Source organism: Mizuhopecten yessoensis, unplaced genomic scaffold (genome assembly GCF_002113885.1).
Source record: "Mizuhopecten yessoensis strain PY_sf001 unplaced genomic scaffold, ASM211388v2 scaffold3853, whole genome shotgun sequence".
Lineage (NCBI taxonomy): Eukaryota > Metazoa > Mollusca > Bivalvia > Pectinida > Pectinidae > Mizuhopecten > Mizuhopecten yessoensis.
Genome location: NW_018405252.1, coordinates 798903 through 814580, shown reverse-complemented (window position 1 = coordinate 814580; position 15678 = coordinate 798903). Strand labels below are relative to the sequence as shown.

General features: G+C 37.1%; 1 protein-coding gene across 1 annotated transcript; it reads left to right on the top strand.

Moving 5' to 3' along the window:
* Window positions 1–4: 4 nt before the first annotated feature.
* Window positions 5–15329, top strand: LOC110448145 (transmembrane protein 248-like). The gene is made up of 8 exons (XM_021494226.1): window positions 5–356; window positions 8421–8598; window positions 9031–9218; window positions 10879–10994; window positions 11607–11754; window positions 13507–13687; window positions 14533–14667; window positions 15143–15329. The coding sequence occupies exons 2-8, from the start codon at window positions 8440–8442 to the stop codon at window positions 15158–15160; spliced, it is 945 nt and encodes a 314-aa protein (XP_021349901.1). The 5' UTR covers window positions 5–356; window positions 8421–8439; the 3' UTR covers window positions 15161–15329.
* Window positions 15330–15678: the final 349 nt, after the last annotated feature.

Below are 15678 nucleotides of genomic sequence, written 5' to 3'. Positions count from 1 at the left end.
ATGGTTTGTTTTGGCAATGTTAATAATTTTGCATTCAATTTTATGGTCAAAACAAATTGTAAGTAATATCTGAATGGTGCAAATTATTCATTGAACATTGACTTAAACTGCTTGCGGGTGAATAAACAATGATTATATGAGTATTTTTCTGCAAACAAACGCGTGTTTGTTGTAAATAGGCAAGTGGGTGTTTCCCCTGGTGATGATGACATACATTTTCCGAAATCGCGAACTTCGTCGCGAGAAATCGTGAGATAGCTACAAAAATGGCGTCAACCTAGATTTACTACGTGGAGAATAACAAGACAAGGAAGAAGCATGCTGCAAATGACACGTCCGGTTTCAATTTAAATTTGGTGAGTATCTGGTCATTACGCTGAACCCTTTATTGCTCTATAACATTAGGCCTAATGTTGCGTTGTGTTTACATTGGTGTCAGTTTGACAGGCAGCAATGCCAGCAGTCATGCCGTGCACACGTTGATGTCATGCTATTTGTAAATGAACTGAAACATCACGATTTAAAATTTGAATGGTGATGTAGGCCTACGTATTGAATCTTGAACTAGGCCCTAGCTGTCCAGGGAAGACGTGGAAATTGTATTATATTCTCTTCTGACGGTAATAACAACAGGTAAGTCGTCTGACTCGATCACATTTCATAAATGAAGCATGGCAAAGATACCTTGTATCAGGTGTCGCTGATCATTACAACATCAAGACCGAGTTTGATGAAAGTTGTTATTTGCGAAATCCCGGTCAAGTCCCGTCCATAAATATATCTTATTAATTACTCTGCCTTTTGCTCACTGGTTAAAGTGTTTTAACCCACAATTTTATAAAGAGAAAGGTTCCGCCAAATCATGTATATCAGGTTAGTGCAATAATTCCAAAATAACAGGAAAAAATAGAAACTTCATTTTTTTTTTTACAATAACTATGAAACAATTTCTTCCAACTTATATTAATCATTCTTGTTTGCCGGGATGAAAAGTTAAACATGTATAAAAATATGGGAGAAAACCCAGTGAACTGAAAAAACGCACATGGTGGCAGGCAGGTGACCAAATACTTCTCATTCAATATATGAGAGTATTAAAAGGCTAGTACGCTTATCCACTGTGACATTCAGCCACCCTATAGCTAGACTCCAGTCAAAATTGTATATCTTAATTGATACAGTTTTAGCATTTTTATCCAAACCCCACATGGTCAAGCTGGTGAACCTATACTTTTCACATATAATTGGGTAATCACACCCCATCCGTCTTTATGAAAGGCGAACAGATATGCTGTCACCTCACCAATCTATAACTAGAGCCCAATAAAAGATATTTGAAAACAAAATATTGTCACTTATTTGGACTAAGGTATTATAAAAGAGTTTATGTACACTAGGATAAATGGTTAAGGTTATTTTACCAGTTGATAGCTCTGCTCACCAATATTAGAAGTTCTGGTGCACCTAATGAGAAATTTACTTCATCTTGTAGAAGTCTTAAATAGTTCTGGTTCTGTTCCATGTTCAGTGATGTTTCTGGAAAAGTTCTGGATCTGTTCATGTTCAGTGATGTTTCTGGAATAGTTCTGGTTCTGTTCCGTGTTCAGTGATGTTTCTGGAATAGTTCTGGATCTGTTCATGTTCAGTGATGTTTCTGGAATAGTTCTGGATCTGTTCATGTTCAACGATGTTTCTGGAGTGAAGATTTGTCATTTCTGTTGACAGTCATAATGGTTATTACATACAGGGGGCACTGATTTATCCATAAGTCATTTCTGAGGTATAAATTTCCAGATAAAAACTTTTAAAATTCATACAATTTGGCAGTCACATGGTACATTAAGGGGACATGTATACTTCAGGTATAAAGGTAGCAATCAGTAGCAAGACTATTTCATTGAAGTGTATAATTGATAAATTGGGACGGAAACATCTAAGAATTTCACACCTTTCGTGAAAAGGAAGTCTACTTACCAGGTATAAAGTGCCCTTTCATTAGACATGGAGTTGAGAACTACACACTAGTATTTCAACACATGGTTATGAAAGTTGTCAGATTGTGGTGTATTAAAACTGGTAGTACACATGTCCCATGACTAAAACCCAGTCAAAGTAATCTGAACAAAATCTTGAAATAAGATATTTTAATGGTTCTGATCACCAATAACAGCACTGTTTCATCAATTAGTGTTAAATTGAACTAGCCCATCAGTCATATGTTCAGGTTTATTGATTAATGGTTTTGGTCCAAGAGTTTAGCTATAAGGTAATCAATAGAGCATGTATACATCAATCGAGTGTTCTGGTCCACCAACTGATTCTTAAAATCCAATTTACACGTACATATAACTATTAATTAATAACTGAGTACACCCCTGTAGGTTCAGGAAAAGGATAGGCCTGCTGTATCCCACTGCTTGTTTTGTCATATAAAGGGACTTGTGTAGGGCCTCTTGCAGAATTGAGGGTCTTCTTCTGTCTTAACTGTAGGGGACATTGAAGAAAAATTGATCTTTTGTCTCCTTGACAACACATGAGACATCTTGCCTCCCCTAAGTACTCATGTTTTTCGTATGACTTCAATTGTTGTGAAAGCATTAAAACCTTGTGGATTTTTTTTTTGCAGACAATGTACATAACAGTATGCATGGAATACCTAGCTTATATAATTTCGATGTTAAATGTCATTTTCATAAAAAAATAATCATACCAGCTGTTCTACCTCATGAACTACCTTAAATTTGCGGGTATAGTGCGCACTCGGGTAATAGTGCGCACTCGGGTAAAGTGCGCATGTACGTTTTTGGGGTCAGATTTGAAGAGAGAGAAAAAATGGAAATAAAATGTTTTTTTTTTTTTTTTTTTGAAAAATCCTAAAATTAACGGTATCTATCAAACTGGAAAAGTAACATCAAAGGTAGCTTGGTGTTTATAACGCCGATTAATTAACGATTGATTGATTGGAGTCAACAAGCCCATGAAGGTCTCCCTCCGTACCGCTTGGTGGACGAATCCTGCAGAAACCAAACGAAGAAAGTCTAAGGCCTAATGTGCATTTTTTTCCCTGGCTCACTTTCATGTTGACATGATCGATAACCTCGTGAATTATTTCAATATTATGAAGCATCATAAAAATAGTGTATTCTGCTTTTATTTATTTCCTTCAAGTAGATTTGAAGGGGATGTGTTTAATGTCCACGCTTCTAGTATAAACAATTTTTTTATAATCCCTTTACAGTCAAATCAGTCTGTAGTTCTAACAGTGCACCGGGACTTCACCCCACGGCACATGTTGAGGAGTGAAAACAACACGGTCCCTCGTTTGCGACTGCAAGTAATTTCAATTACTATCATACTATCATATATGACTGACGACTCAAAATAAACTATTTGAAGGGAGGTAATCCAATATGGCGGACCAGAAACTCTAGAACGATAACCCAAGAATGACTTGTTCCTGCGTATAGTGCGCACCCCCTGTTTGACATGACAATATTTACCCAAAAAAGTGTGCACTATACATGCAAATTTACGGTATAATCAATCCTAGGCCTGTGATCCTGAAACACATTTGGCTGGTGTTTGAGAAATGTGTAAAAAAGATTCTACCATCAGCTGGACTTTATGGTACATGTAAAGCCACTGGTAAAGGGCTGGACATTGGTATAGTAATTGGAAGATATATGTATAAACTATTGACTGCAGGCGACACATTTGTACAGTGGTTATGGGCAACATGTTGGTGCTGTGATTGGAGGCTAGACTGAACTTTAAATTTGGTAAAGGTACTGGAGGCTAGACCGAACTTAAAATTTGGTAAAGGGACTGGAGGCTAGACCGAACTTTAAATTTGGTAAAGGTACTGGAGGCTAGACTGAACTTTAAATTTGGTAAAGGGACTGGAGGCTAGACCGAACTTAAAATTTGGTAAAGGTACTGGAGGCTAGACTGAACTTTAAATTTGGTAAAGGGACTGGAGGCTAGACTGAACTTTAAATTTGGTAAAAGGACTGGAGGCTAGATATAGACCGAACTTTAAATTTGGTAAAGGTACTGGAGGCGAGACTGAACTTTAAATTTGGTAAAGGGACTGGAGGCTAGATATAGACCGAACTTTAAATTTGGTAAAGGTACTGGAGGCGAGACTGAACTTTAAATTTGGTAAAGGGACTGGAGGCTAGATATAGACCGAACTTTAAATTTGGTAAAGGTACTGGAGGCGAGACTGAACTTTAAATTTGGTAAAGGGACTGGAGGCTAGATATAGACCGAACTTTAAATTTGGTAAAGGTACTGGAGGCGAGACTGAACTTTAAATTTGGTAAAGGGACTGGAGGCTAGATATAGACCGAACTTTAAATTTGGTAAAGGTACTGGAGGCGAGACTGAACTTTAAATTTGGTAAAAGGACTGGAGGCTAGATATAGACTGAACTTTAAATTTGGTAAAGGTACTGGAGGCGAGACTGAACTTTAAATTTGGTAAAGGGACTGGAGGCTACAATTTGGTTCAGTAGTAGTACACAATTTTAGATTTGAAAATGAAGGACTTTTAATGGGCCAAAGTTTTGTCAAAATTTGGCAATTTCAGTTTTTTAGAATTCTAGATTGCATTGTGATAATTAAAAGGTTAGGATGTTTCTGGATTTGTAATAATTTGTATTTGTGATCAAGTTTGTGTGTTTCTAAAAATTCACAGTTCGGTTTACAGCGATATAATTGTCACTATTCTAAAGTCAAAGTCCCCTTTTCTAAAATTGTGAAAATAATCCCTGAAACATCTACATTATATTCCAGAAGTAAAAAATTAATTCACCTCTCAATCTATTCTGTCAAGTTTTAAAAGGATGATGTATTCATGTCGGTGTTCATGCAAGCATGCGAACTTTAACTAAAGTGAAAGGATATTAAACTATTGAGGTTCAATTATCCATGACACATTTTTTTATGCATGTTCACAAGTACAATTATAACCACAATTTTTAATAAGAAAAGCAAATCCTTCAGGGTATTTCATTTTGTCAAAACTATCATGGTTCAAAGTGAGGTATATGAAGATCTCTACACAACAACTACGGTAAATTTCCATAAAGTTAAATACTGGATAGTTGTGGTAGATTTTGTTCAGGTTTGATGCTTGATCATTTAATAGTTGATTTTCCTGACCTTAAGTCATGATCTGTGGACACCAATCATATTACTCTAGCTTTTGTGAAGAAGTAAAACCACTATGAAACCCTGTCAAATTCCAATGGATTGACAATGTCTGACTCGAGTTGCTTGCCCTTTTTTGCATTGCAAAAAGCTATATTGTGAAAGGCATTTATAATTTCCTTTTCTACAAAAGCAAGAAAAACTGACAGGGGGAGTTACTCTAAGTCAGAAAATATTTTTGGGTTGCTTCATCTTCTGTATAGAGTTGAAAAAACTATGAGTGGTGCGATTATAACTAATGTAGTGGTACCCTTTACCTTAAATACATCCATTCAGCGACTGTATCACTAGTTGGTCTTATTAGACCTTTTGTGTCATTGGATACTTGAAACTCTGTCAACTAATCTATATTTTGTCATCAGTAATCAGCCTTGATTAATTGATTGATTGGTTGGTTTTATGTCCGCTTCACTACCGAGTATTTCGATTATCCAGCAACCTTGAAAGCTTGGTAGTCATCTTTTATAGGTGAGAATGCCCTCCCCATAGCCTCTCTCACTGCCTAGATATATCAGCTGTCAATAATTCATGCTCCTGGTTGTAGCCTGGTATAGTGAGAGTTGTTACGGAGTAGGTATATGTACCCACACATTATCTGTTCACGCTTAAGATAATGAGATTTGTACCTGTGCGTCAGATTAGAAATGGGTTTGATCTTGTGCATAAAACAGAATGCACACATTTAAATGTGCAATTTTGTAAGAAATCTACCAGTGATTGTGACAAAGATTTTGGATATAAGTAGTAGAAGATGTACTGTAGATAGGTAAAATGGTTTTGTTCGGGTATACATAGCCAGTTAAAAACACACTACATAGGTGGTGTCGGACACATCAAGGGATTTTGTGACGCAATTTGTGTTATGCATGGTTAAATTGAGCTATTAAATTTTTAACAAATTTTGTTTGATTGTAAAAGGAAGACAATAATTGCTTCTATGAGAAAAAAGGGGATTCAAAACATTTTAAACATAGCAATCAGTTAACACTACACAAATGTATCCACAGATTATTTGATTCAACTTAATGTCACTAGCGATTGGTCAGGTTTATTTACCTGAGACCAATCAAATAGCTAGACGCTTGCCTTCAGTTTTGCTATGACATATTCCAGGGGTGCAGAGAGCGAAGGTGAGCGTAACTTCTGGAGTATCGAGGATGCTTCACTTATGATAAAGGAGGTTTCATATAATATATCGTCACAAAGTCACAAACATAAAATTTTACTTTTTATGTTGATTTCATTGTTTTTGTGACATTTCATTTTTATCTCATTTCTGTCCGTCTCATGACGTTTAGAGGAATCTACTGTAATAATGGAGATACCCAGGTTACAGCAGAGTGTGTTCTGTTATTGATCTTATCACTGTAGAGTAATAGAAAGTCACCCATTTAACGCCAGCTACTGCTTTGTGTAATAGAGCTTGGTTTTGGTATGGCCATTTTAGAACAGGAAAAAAAAAATGCTGTATATAAAATTTCCTGGTAAACAAGTATAAAGGAAATAGAGAGTAAACCTCTAAAAGAGCAGGTGACCTATTAAGGTCCCAAGATCTCTTGTATAATTATATATATTATATTTATAATGCGACTTCTTACATGGATGTATCACAGGTGTATTAGATACAGTAATATTTATATATATCTACACAATTGATTGTATCAGCATCTGTCAGCTAGGTAAAAGTTATTGTAAAATGTCATGGATCCGAGTTGTGCCTCTGACACAATCTAATGAAAATCATATCCTACAGCCGATAGGGACAGTAGGTTTAGCTTATGATTTTAATCATAATGGCCTGAGTCTAATCGTACAAATATGGAATATCAGACGTATGGAAATATTTACGATGTCAACACATCAATACCTTGTGTTTGATGTACACGTGTTACAGACAGCAGACTACCTACCCCAATAACTCTGGACTAATGTTTACCTAACACTAGCTGGTGTTTATAATTTATAGGGTATCGTGCTCTCCCCAGACCTCTAGTAATGACTTGATGCTGTCATGTCATGTTTTATACTGGGGTAGGTATCAATACTTTTTAACTTGTAGTGATTTTTGTTGTGTAAATCGATGTGTGCTGCGAGGTATAAACTGTATTGTCTCCCAACTGTCTAGTGTCACTCATATACAGCACACATGATACATGTGTCCTTACTGACACTGCCCCCTAGTGTCACATCTATACAGCACACATGATACATGTGTCCTTTCTGACACTTCCCCCTAGTGTCACATCTATACAGCACACATGATTCATGTGTCCTTACTGACACTGCCCCCTAGTGTCGCATCTATACAGCAAACACGATACATGTGTCGTTACTGACAATGCCCCCTAGTGTCACATCTATACAGCACACATAATACATGTGTCCTTACTGACACTGTCCCCTAGTGTCACATCTATACAGCACACACGATACATGGGTCCTTACTGACACTGCCCCCTAGTGTCACATCTATACAGCACACACGATACATGTGTCCTAACATGACCTGGTGTTACTTATGTCTAGAGGACCAGGAAGTGGAAGTAATTCAGGACAAAAGAGCTGTTCAGTCGGCAAGTATAGATCATATGTTTAAGAAAATATATGCCAGTATTATAAGAGGGGAAAAGGGAATGGTATTTTCCTGCGTTTCTCAGTAATAGCAGGAAATATATGTCTGTTATGATTCGGATGGAACTGTATTTTGATTGGCTAAGTGTATTGACACATGAATATGAATGAGCGAAAGTGCTTTGCACGTGCAGGTTATAGAGTAAGAGAGGTACACGTGGTAAGGTAGTCATTCTAGCAAGTATAGATCATATGTTTAAGAAAATGTATGCCAGTATTATAAGAGGGGAAAAGGGAATGATTAGAAGGTGGGGAAAGAAATAAAAGTAAAAATTTAAAGTGGCTAATTGTTTTATTGGTCTATCTACATATGTTGGACTAGCCCTAGATTGTTTTATTGGTCTATCTACATATGTTGGACTAGCCCTAGACGATTTGTATGATTGCTATTTTGAAGTTTGACTGAGGCTGACAATGACAATTTTTATGATTGCTAATTTGAAGATTGAGGCTGACAATGACAATTTGTATGTTTGCTATTTTGAAGTTTGACAGGCTGACAAAAATGATTTGTATGATTGCTATTTTTCAGGATGTGACTGAGGCTGACAATTATATTTGTATGCTGTTTTTCAGGCTGTGACTGACGTGAGCCATGTCTCCTCCTGTGATTGAGAACCTGAAGGGGTTTCTGTCCACCAAGCCTCCACTTGTCATTTTTATGATATGTCTCGGAGGCTGTGCAGTCGTTCTTCTGACCTTGGCCTATATAGTGAAGGTTAATGACCAACTCATTAATCCAGATTTAACTAAGGTCAGTGTGTGGTCGGCTTAACTGATTAAATTACCTAAAATTTGGATCATCTGGCATCAGAAACATCATCTAGAAATTGTCCATTTAGATTTTAGAAAGAAAATCAGTATTGTCAATATTTAACCTTTATAAGCAACTCACCCTTGGGATAAGCAACCCAAAGTTGTTTCATCAGGTCCGAGATTCCCAAACATCTAAAACAATTTACTGACTAATATGATAAGAGTCTATTATGGCTATTTTGTTCAGAATTTTAAAAGGATCGGTAACTGGTCTAGGTTTTCAAACTTGCTGAGCAGCCTAGCATGCTTATCAATGCAAAAATAGTACACTGGTCTTTTTATACGAATTAATTATTCAATTATCTTTCAATGTTACTGTAATGGATAGTATTCATATTTGTTGTTTAATACATTCATTCTAATGTGACAGGATTGGAACAAGTTTCTGGATAATTTTGCGGAGCTGGAGTTCTGTATGATAGCTAACTCATCAGGGTATCCTGACGAAGCCCAGTCTGCCTCTCCAAAGCTGACTGACAAGTTAAATGTTATCAGTAACAAACTGACGGGGTCGGCATCCACTACCGAGAGGTCACCACAAAGTGGAGACGACATTGTGTAAGGTTTCATTTGTTACCGTTAATTAAACCACCCCTGGTTAAATAAAATAGAGCATACACATGAAAGTAAATGAAAAAATATAAATAAAATGTAAAGGTAAGCACAACCTGAATATAAGGTCGTATTTAGAAATACTGTGAAGATACTTATTTTAGTGGTAATCATATTTTAGAAGTTTTCATGACAATTCAGAAGTGCTAAGCTATGACGATCACTAAGTAGAAACCACTTTTCTCCTCTATGTTGCAGTGCTAAATCAGGACTATTATAATTGGGTTCATAAAATTGAATGTAAAATATATGTGTATGAATTATAATTCCCTGGTATGAATGGCTCACAGACTGAAAAATAAATATGTAATTGATGTTTTTAATAATATAGACGTATAGCAGTGTTCAAGAGTTTAACTCAAATGTTGACATGTAGGGAGAAACAATCAATGAACACACTCTCATAAATACATAACTCCCTGTATCTCATCCTGACAGTGTCACTTAATACGACAATCAATGAATACACGCTCTCATAAATACATAACTCCCTGTATCTCATCCTGACAGAGTCAATTAATACGACAATCAATGAACACACACTCTCATAAATAAATAACTCCATGGATCTCATCCTGGAGAGTCACTTAATACGACAATCAATGAACACACACTCTCATAAATACATAACTCCATGTATCTCATTCTGACAGTGTCACTTAATACGACAATCAATGAACACACTCTCTCATAAATAAATAACTCCATGTATCTCATCCTGGAGTGTCACTTAATAAGACAATGAAAAAGTCACCCTCATTGTTTACAGTAACACATCACTGACAATGTCACTTAATACGACAACCAATGAAAACACACTCTCATAAATAAATAACTCCATGGATCTCATCCTGGAGTGTCACTTAATACGACAATCAATGAACACACACTCTCATAAATAAACAACTCCATGTATCTCATCCTGACAGTATCACTTAATACGACAATCAATGAACACACACTCATAAATAAATAACTCCATGTATCTCATCCTGACAGTGTCACTTAACGACAATCAATGAACACACTCTCATAAATAAACAACTCCATGTATCTCATCCTGACAGTGTCACTTAATACGACAATCAATGAACACACTCTCATAAATAAACAACTCCATGGATCTCATCCTGACAGTGTCACTTAACGACAATCAATGAACACAATCTCATAAATAAACAACTCCATGGATCTCATCCTGACAGTGGCACTTAACGACAATCAATGAACACAATCTCATAAATAAACAACTCCATGTATCTCATCATGACAGTGTCACTTAATACGACAAGCAATGAACACACTCTCTCATAAATAAATAACTCCATGGACCTCATCCTGACAGCGTCATCTAATACGACAATCAATGAACAGACACTCTCATAAATAAATAACCCCATGTATCTCATCCTGACAGAGTCACTTAATACGACAATCAATGAACACACACTCTCATAAATAAACAACTCCATGTATCTCATCCTGACAGTATCACTTAATAAGACCATCAATGAACACACACTCTCATAAATAAATAACTCCATGGATCTCATCCTGACAGTGTTATTTGATAAGGCAATGAAATAGTCACCCTCATTGTTTACAGTAACACATCACTGACAATGATGGTGGAATTGCGGCCGACGCCCCACTTCTACGGGATCACACAGAATGTGACTTTCCTGTCGTCCACGGTAACAGGCAGTCAGATTGGATTGTCAGGTACGCCATAATATTAATACTACAGTTTCACTTCAAATAAGACAGTCTGTAAACCAATTAGGAGTTGAAGAAAAGTATAGATTTAAATGGAAAATTGATTTGCTGATTGATTACAGGTATATGATCGATTTTTCAAGACTTATGAATTCAAGAACTTGCAAATATTTTCTTATTCAAGTATTAGTTTCAAACAGCTACTTATAGGGGGACAATGTTGTCTGATATTTAATCTAAAAATCCCAGGGGATATTTAAAGTACGGATGTAAACATATACTGACCGAGGTGACTTCTGTAAACATGGCAATTAGCATCCTGTGCAAAACAATACTCATCATACTCTACACTTGGTCAACTTGCTATTCAAACATATCCTATACACTATTGGTAGATTGTAGATTACATTTGTCGTTGCAGGCATATTTCATAATTATTCACATTAATTAACCCTTTCACCACTGTAGACCGTAATAGACTCATCTGGATCAATGCATGGTAGAGTCTACTAAAGTTACATAGGGATGAAAGGGTTAAAACAATACTCTCATTGCTTTACCTTTGCATTACTTTGTGTGGAATCTCTTTTGAACTTTTTAATGTTGATGCTTTTCCAGGGGCAGCTGCTGACCTTGAGATGAATGTGACCTTGAACTTCCCGTTCGACTGGAATGACACCGATTGTTCTGGAAGCACCTGTCCTACTATACATATCCTCACATGTATCAACTTACAGGCCCCTTTGGCCTTTTTCCCCAGTACACGGTAAGTCTGCCATTCAATGCAGTAATAAAGAAACTGTTAAGTAAATTTCTCGTAAATTCTTAGCTGTGGGAAACCATGGTCCGATAAAAAACAAAAATCAAGCCTAGGGCTACGGTTCCCGCAGCTAATATATTCTATGGATATATCAGACAAACCAGGAGTTAAACATAAACTTTTTTTTCTTTCACAACAATTACACAAGTTACAAGTTATTACAGCTGACATTAATCACTCTTGTTGGTCCGATGTTAGCATGCAGGGAGGGGGGTCTTAATGTGAGAGAAACCAATGTACTAAAACATACACTAAATTTTCTAGAAGATTTTTTTTTAAATGAAGAACAGAATTTAATATTGTTTATATAAAAAGTCAGCTTTTGATTGTTAATTATCACTTTCAGAGAAGTTCCCAGAACATGGGAGACTGAATCTAGGGCCTACCCTAGTTGATTTTTTTTCAGATATCTGCTCCTCCGGCGCTATACGCCTCAAATGATTGACTCTCTGTAAGCATAAACTTCAAAAAATGATTTGCTGCGCCTCTGCATTTTGATCACAAGAAGGACAACCTCATTTTGACACGGTGTTCTAGCTATAGACATAGGTGCCCAGACAAGGTTGTCCTTGCTCGTCTCAAGAGGTGTCATTTATAGATTAGGGAAACACGAAGACTAGCCTCAATGCATAGCCTCTCAGGAACTATTAAAAGACTTGTTGTCAGATTGCATAAACCTTAGCAAACACAAGACAGTTTCTCTAATCTTGTTACAAGTCTTGAATTCTTCTCGAAAAACTTAACATCTCCAAAATTCCACCTGAAATCTGTTGATCTGTTACAATATAGATAACTTACCATAGCCACATTAACATTTGTCAATTTCATTTATTGGATGTTACCGGGTATTTCCCTTAAAATGTTTTCATCGACCATTTATTGGATCGAATGACATCCTCTATGTTGATTGGACTTAAAAAATGTTGTAATAACTTTTTAGGTCACCTGAGCTTTAGCTCAAGTGACCTATTGCTATCCGTTTTCGTCCGTCGTCGTCCGTCGTCCGTCGTCCGTCGTCCGTCGTCCGTTAACATTTTACATTTCAAACTTAAAGTCAAGTTCTGCTGGGCCGATTGAACTGAAAGTTGATAGGAATGATCGCCTCATGGTCCTGACAAAGTGTTGTTATTTTTCGGGTCGATCAGAAATCCAATATGGCCACCACGGCTGCCATTTTGGAAAACTATTTCAAACTTAAAGTAAAGATCTACTTGGCCGATTGAACTGAAACTTTGTAGGAATGATCGAATCATGGTCCTGACAAAGTGTTGTTATTTTTCGGGTCAATCAGAAATACAATTTGGCTGCCATGGCCGCTATTTTGCTACTAAGTTCTAATAGGCCGATCTCACTTAAAATTGGTCTAGGAATGATCAGCTCATGGTCCTGACAAAGTTAAGTTAACATTATACTATTTTTTACTCAAATTGGTACATATTTCAACAACAAAAATAAATACTATAGACTCAGGTGACCGTTAAGGCCCATGGGCCTCTTGTTTATATAATATATGAATATTTTGATAGGAACTGCCAGGGTTGGGGAGCCCTGGGGTCAGGCCCTTGAACAGTATGGTGTCCTCACACAGGAGAGCTCTCATTCAACATTCATCTTTCAGTCTCTTTCTGAATTTAGTTTATACGATCATATTTCCGTTGTAATAACTATTAATACGGTTTATACATTGTATATCTCCAGACAAGTGGGTGCGTGCTACAGTGCATCTAACGAGTCGAGCAGTGAAGTCCACACAAGAATGCAGAGTTACCTGGGTAACCAGTTCACCCTCCTACCAACAGCAGCTTCACAATGTCAGGAAACACCAGTCATCAAGGTCAAACACAAGGTCGACCCCAGGTTTACTATGATGCTGACGTTGGTAAGCACTGCTTATATCTATTCCACCTGTTCAATCAATAACTTTTGGTAATAACTGAATGAATATTCAATATACTGAGTTAATGAATATTCAGTATGCCTCTCTAATGAATATTCAGTATGCCTCTCTAATGAATATTCAATATACTGAATTAATGAATATTCAGTATGCCTCTCTAATGAATATTCAAATGACTTTGTTACAGGATCTAGATGTGTTGCTTGCATTAAAAATGCTGATAACACATGATTCTCCTCTTAGACTCCCAAAATGTAATCCCTTCTATGACCCTATGTTTCCCTAGTTATTGATGACCATGTCTGTGTATGTACAAATGCAGACAATTCAGAAGACTCTTCTAAGAAGTTTGCTCAGCTCCTGTTTGTGTAGTTTAAGATAACCGCTTAGTACAGTACAAATACACATTTGATATTACCCATGCGGTTTGGGTATGCCATCCATCAGGAATTCATTCAAACATCTTCATATGACACTTGTTTTTGGAGGGTATTAAACACGAATAAAAGAACCATTTATACCAAGAAATTATGTTGTCAGAGATCAGAAAAATATCCTTGATCAAGGATTGAGTAAAATGTGGAATAATTATGCTGTTAAGTATACAGTTGACCTTACACAGTAGGAACATGTTTGAATAGTGTGAATTTTAGCATGTAATATAGTAAGATTTTTGTCTCTAAGCTGGATATAGAACTATGAAGAGCTTGCCAGATGAGCACTAATTTCTAATGTTTTCTATAGTTTGTTTAAGTTGTGTTTTACTGTGTAATTCTTCCTATCCTGTGTAGTAAGTAAAGTTAAACTGTTTGCTGTATACCCTACAGGAGGACCGGTCAGTCATCAATCTCCACCTGATGCACACAAGCTACTTCCTGTTTGTGATGTTTGTCACCATCTTCTGTTACGCAATCATTAAAGGCCGGACAAGCAAGGTCAAAACACACAACAGTTACTCAGAGGTGAGTCACAGTAACTGTTTAGTGGTAGGTCCTGTCTGGTTCAGTCACAGTAACTGTTTAGTGGTAAGTCCTGTCTGGTTCAGTCGCAGTAACTGTTTAGTGGTAGGTTCTGTCGGGTTCAGTCACAGTAACTGTTTAGTGGTAAGTCCTGTCTGGTTCAGTCACAGTAACTGCTTAGTGGTAGGTCCTGTCTGGTTCAGTAACTGTTAAGTGGTAGGTCCTGTCTGGTTCAGTCATAGTAACTGTTTAGTGGTAGGTCCTGTCTGGGTCAGTATGTGTTTAGAAGTCCTATCTGGGTCTAAATGTGCAACAGATGAATAGGAAGCTATCTTGGCAATTTTGTGAAACTTCAGATATTCTCGGCTATAAAATCTAATATGTTATCAATTCATTTTCGTACAAAAAATGATTTGTACTTGATATCCGCAAAATGTGTCACATTATATCCATAAACTTTGTTCATTTGCAATTGTAGGTGAATTCTTATGCATGAAGTGCAGAGAGGTAGACAGGCATGTCTGTGATACTGTTGATAGCAGTTCTTTTCTTGGCAAGGCTTACCATTGTCTCCCCTTGAGCACCTGGACGAGGCTTGGCAAGGCTTACTGTTGTCTCTCCTTTACCTCCTGGACGAGGCTTGGCAAGGCTTACCGTTGTCTCTCCTTGACCTCCTGGACAAGGCTTGGCTAGGCTTACCAGTTCAGTCACAGTAACAGTTTAGTGGTAGGGCCTGTCTGGTTTAGTCACAGTAACTGTTTAGTGGTAGGTCCTGGCTGGTTCAGTCACAGTAACTGTTTAGTTGTAGGTCCTGTCTGGTTCAGTCACAGTAACTGCTTAGTGGTAGGTCCTGTCTGGTTCAGTAACTGTTAAGTGGTAGGTCCTGTCTGGTTCAGTCATAGTAACTGTTTAGTGGTAGGTCCTGTCTGGGTCAGTATGTGTTTAGAAGTCCTATCTGGGTCTAAATGTGCAACAGATGAATAGGAAGCTATCTTGGCAATTTTGTGAAACTTC

Coding starts and splice junctions, on each gene's coding strand:
- LOC110448145 (XM_021494226.1), top strand. CDS start 8,440: ATGTCTCCTCCTGTGATTGAGAACCTGAAGGGGTTTCTGTCCACCAAG. Junction 8,599..9,030: donor TTAATCCAGATTTAACTAAG/GTCAGTGTGTGG, acceptor CTAATGTGACAG/GATTGGAACAAGTTTCTGGA. Junction 11,755..13,506: donor GCCTTTTTCCCCAGTACACG/GTAAGTCTGCCA, acceptor GTATATCTCCAG/ACAAGTGGGTGCGTGCTACA.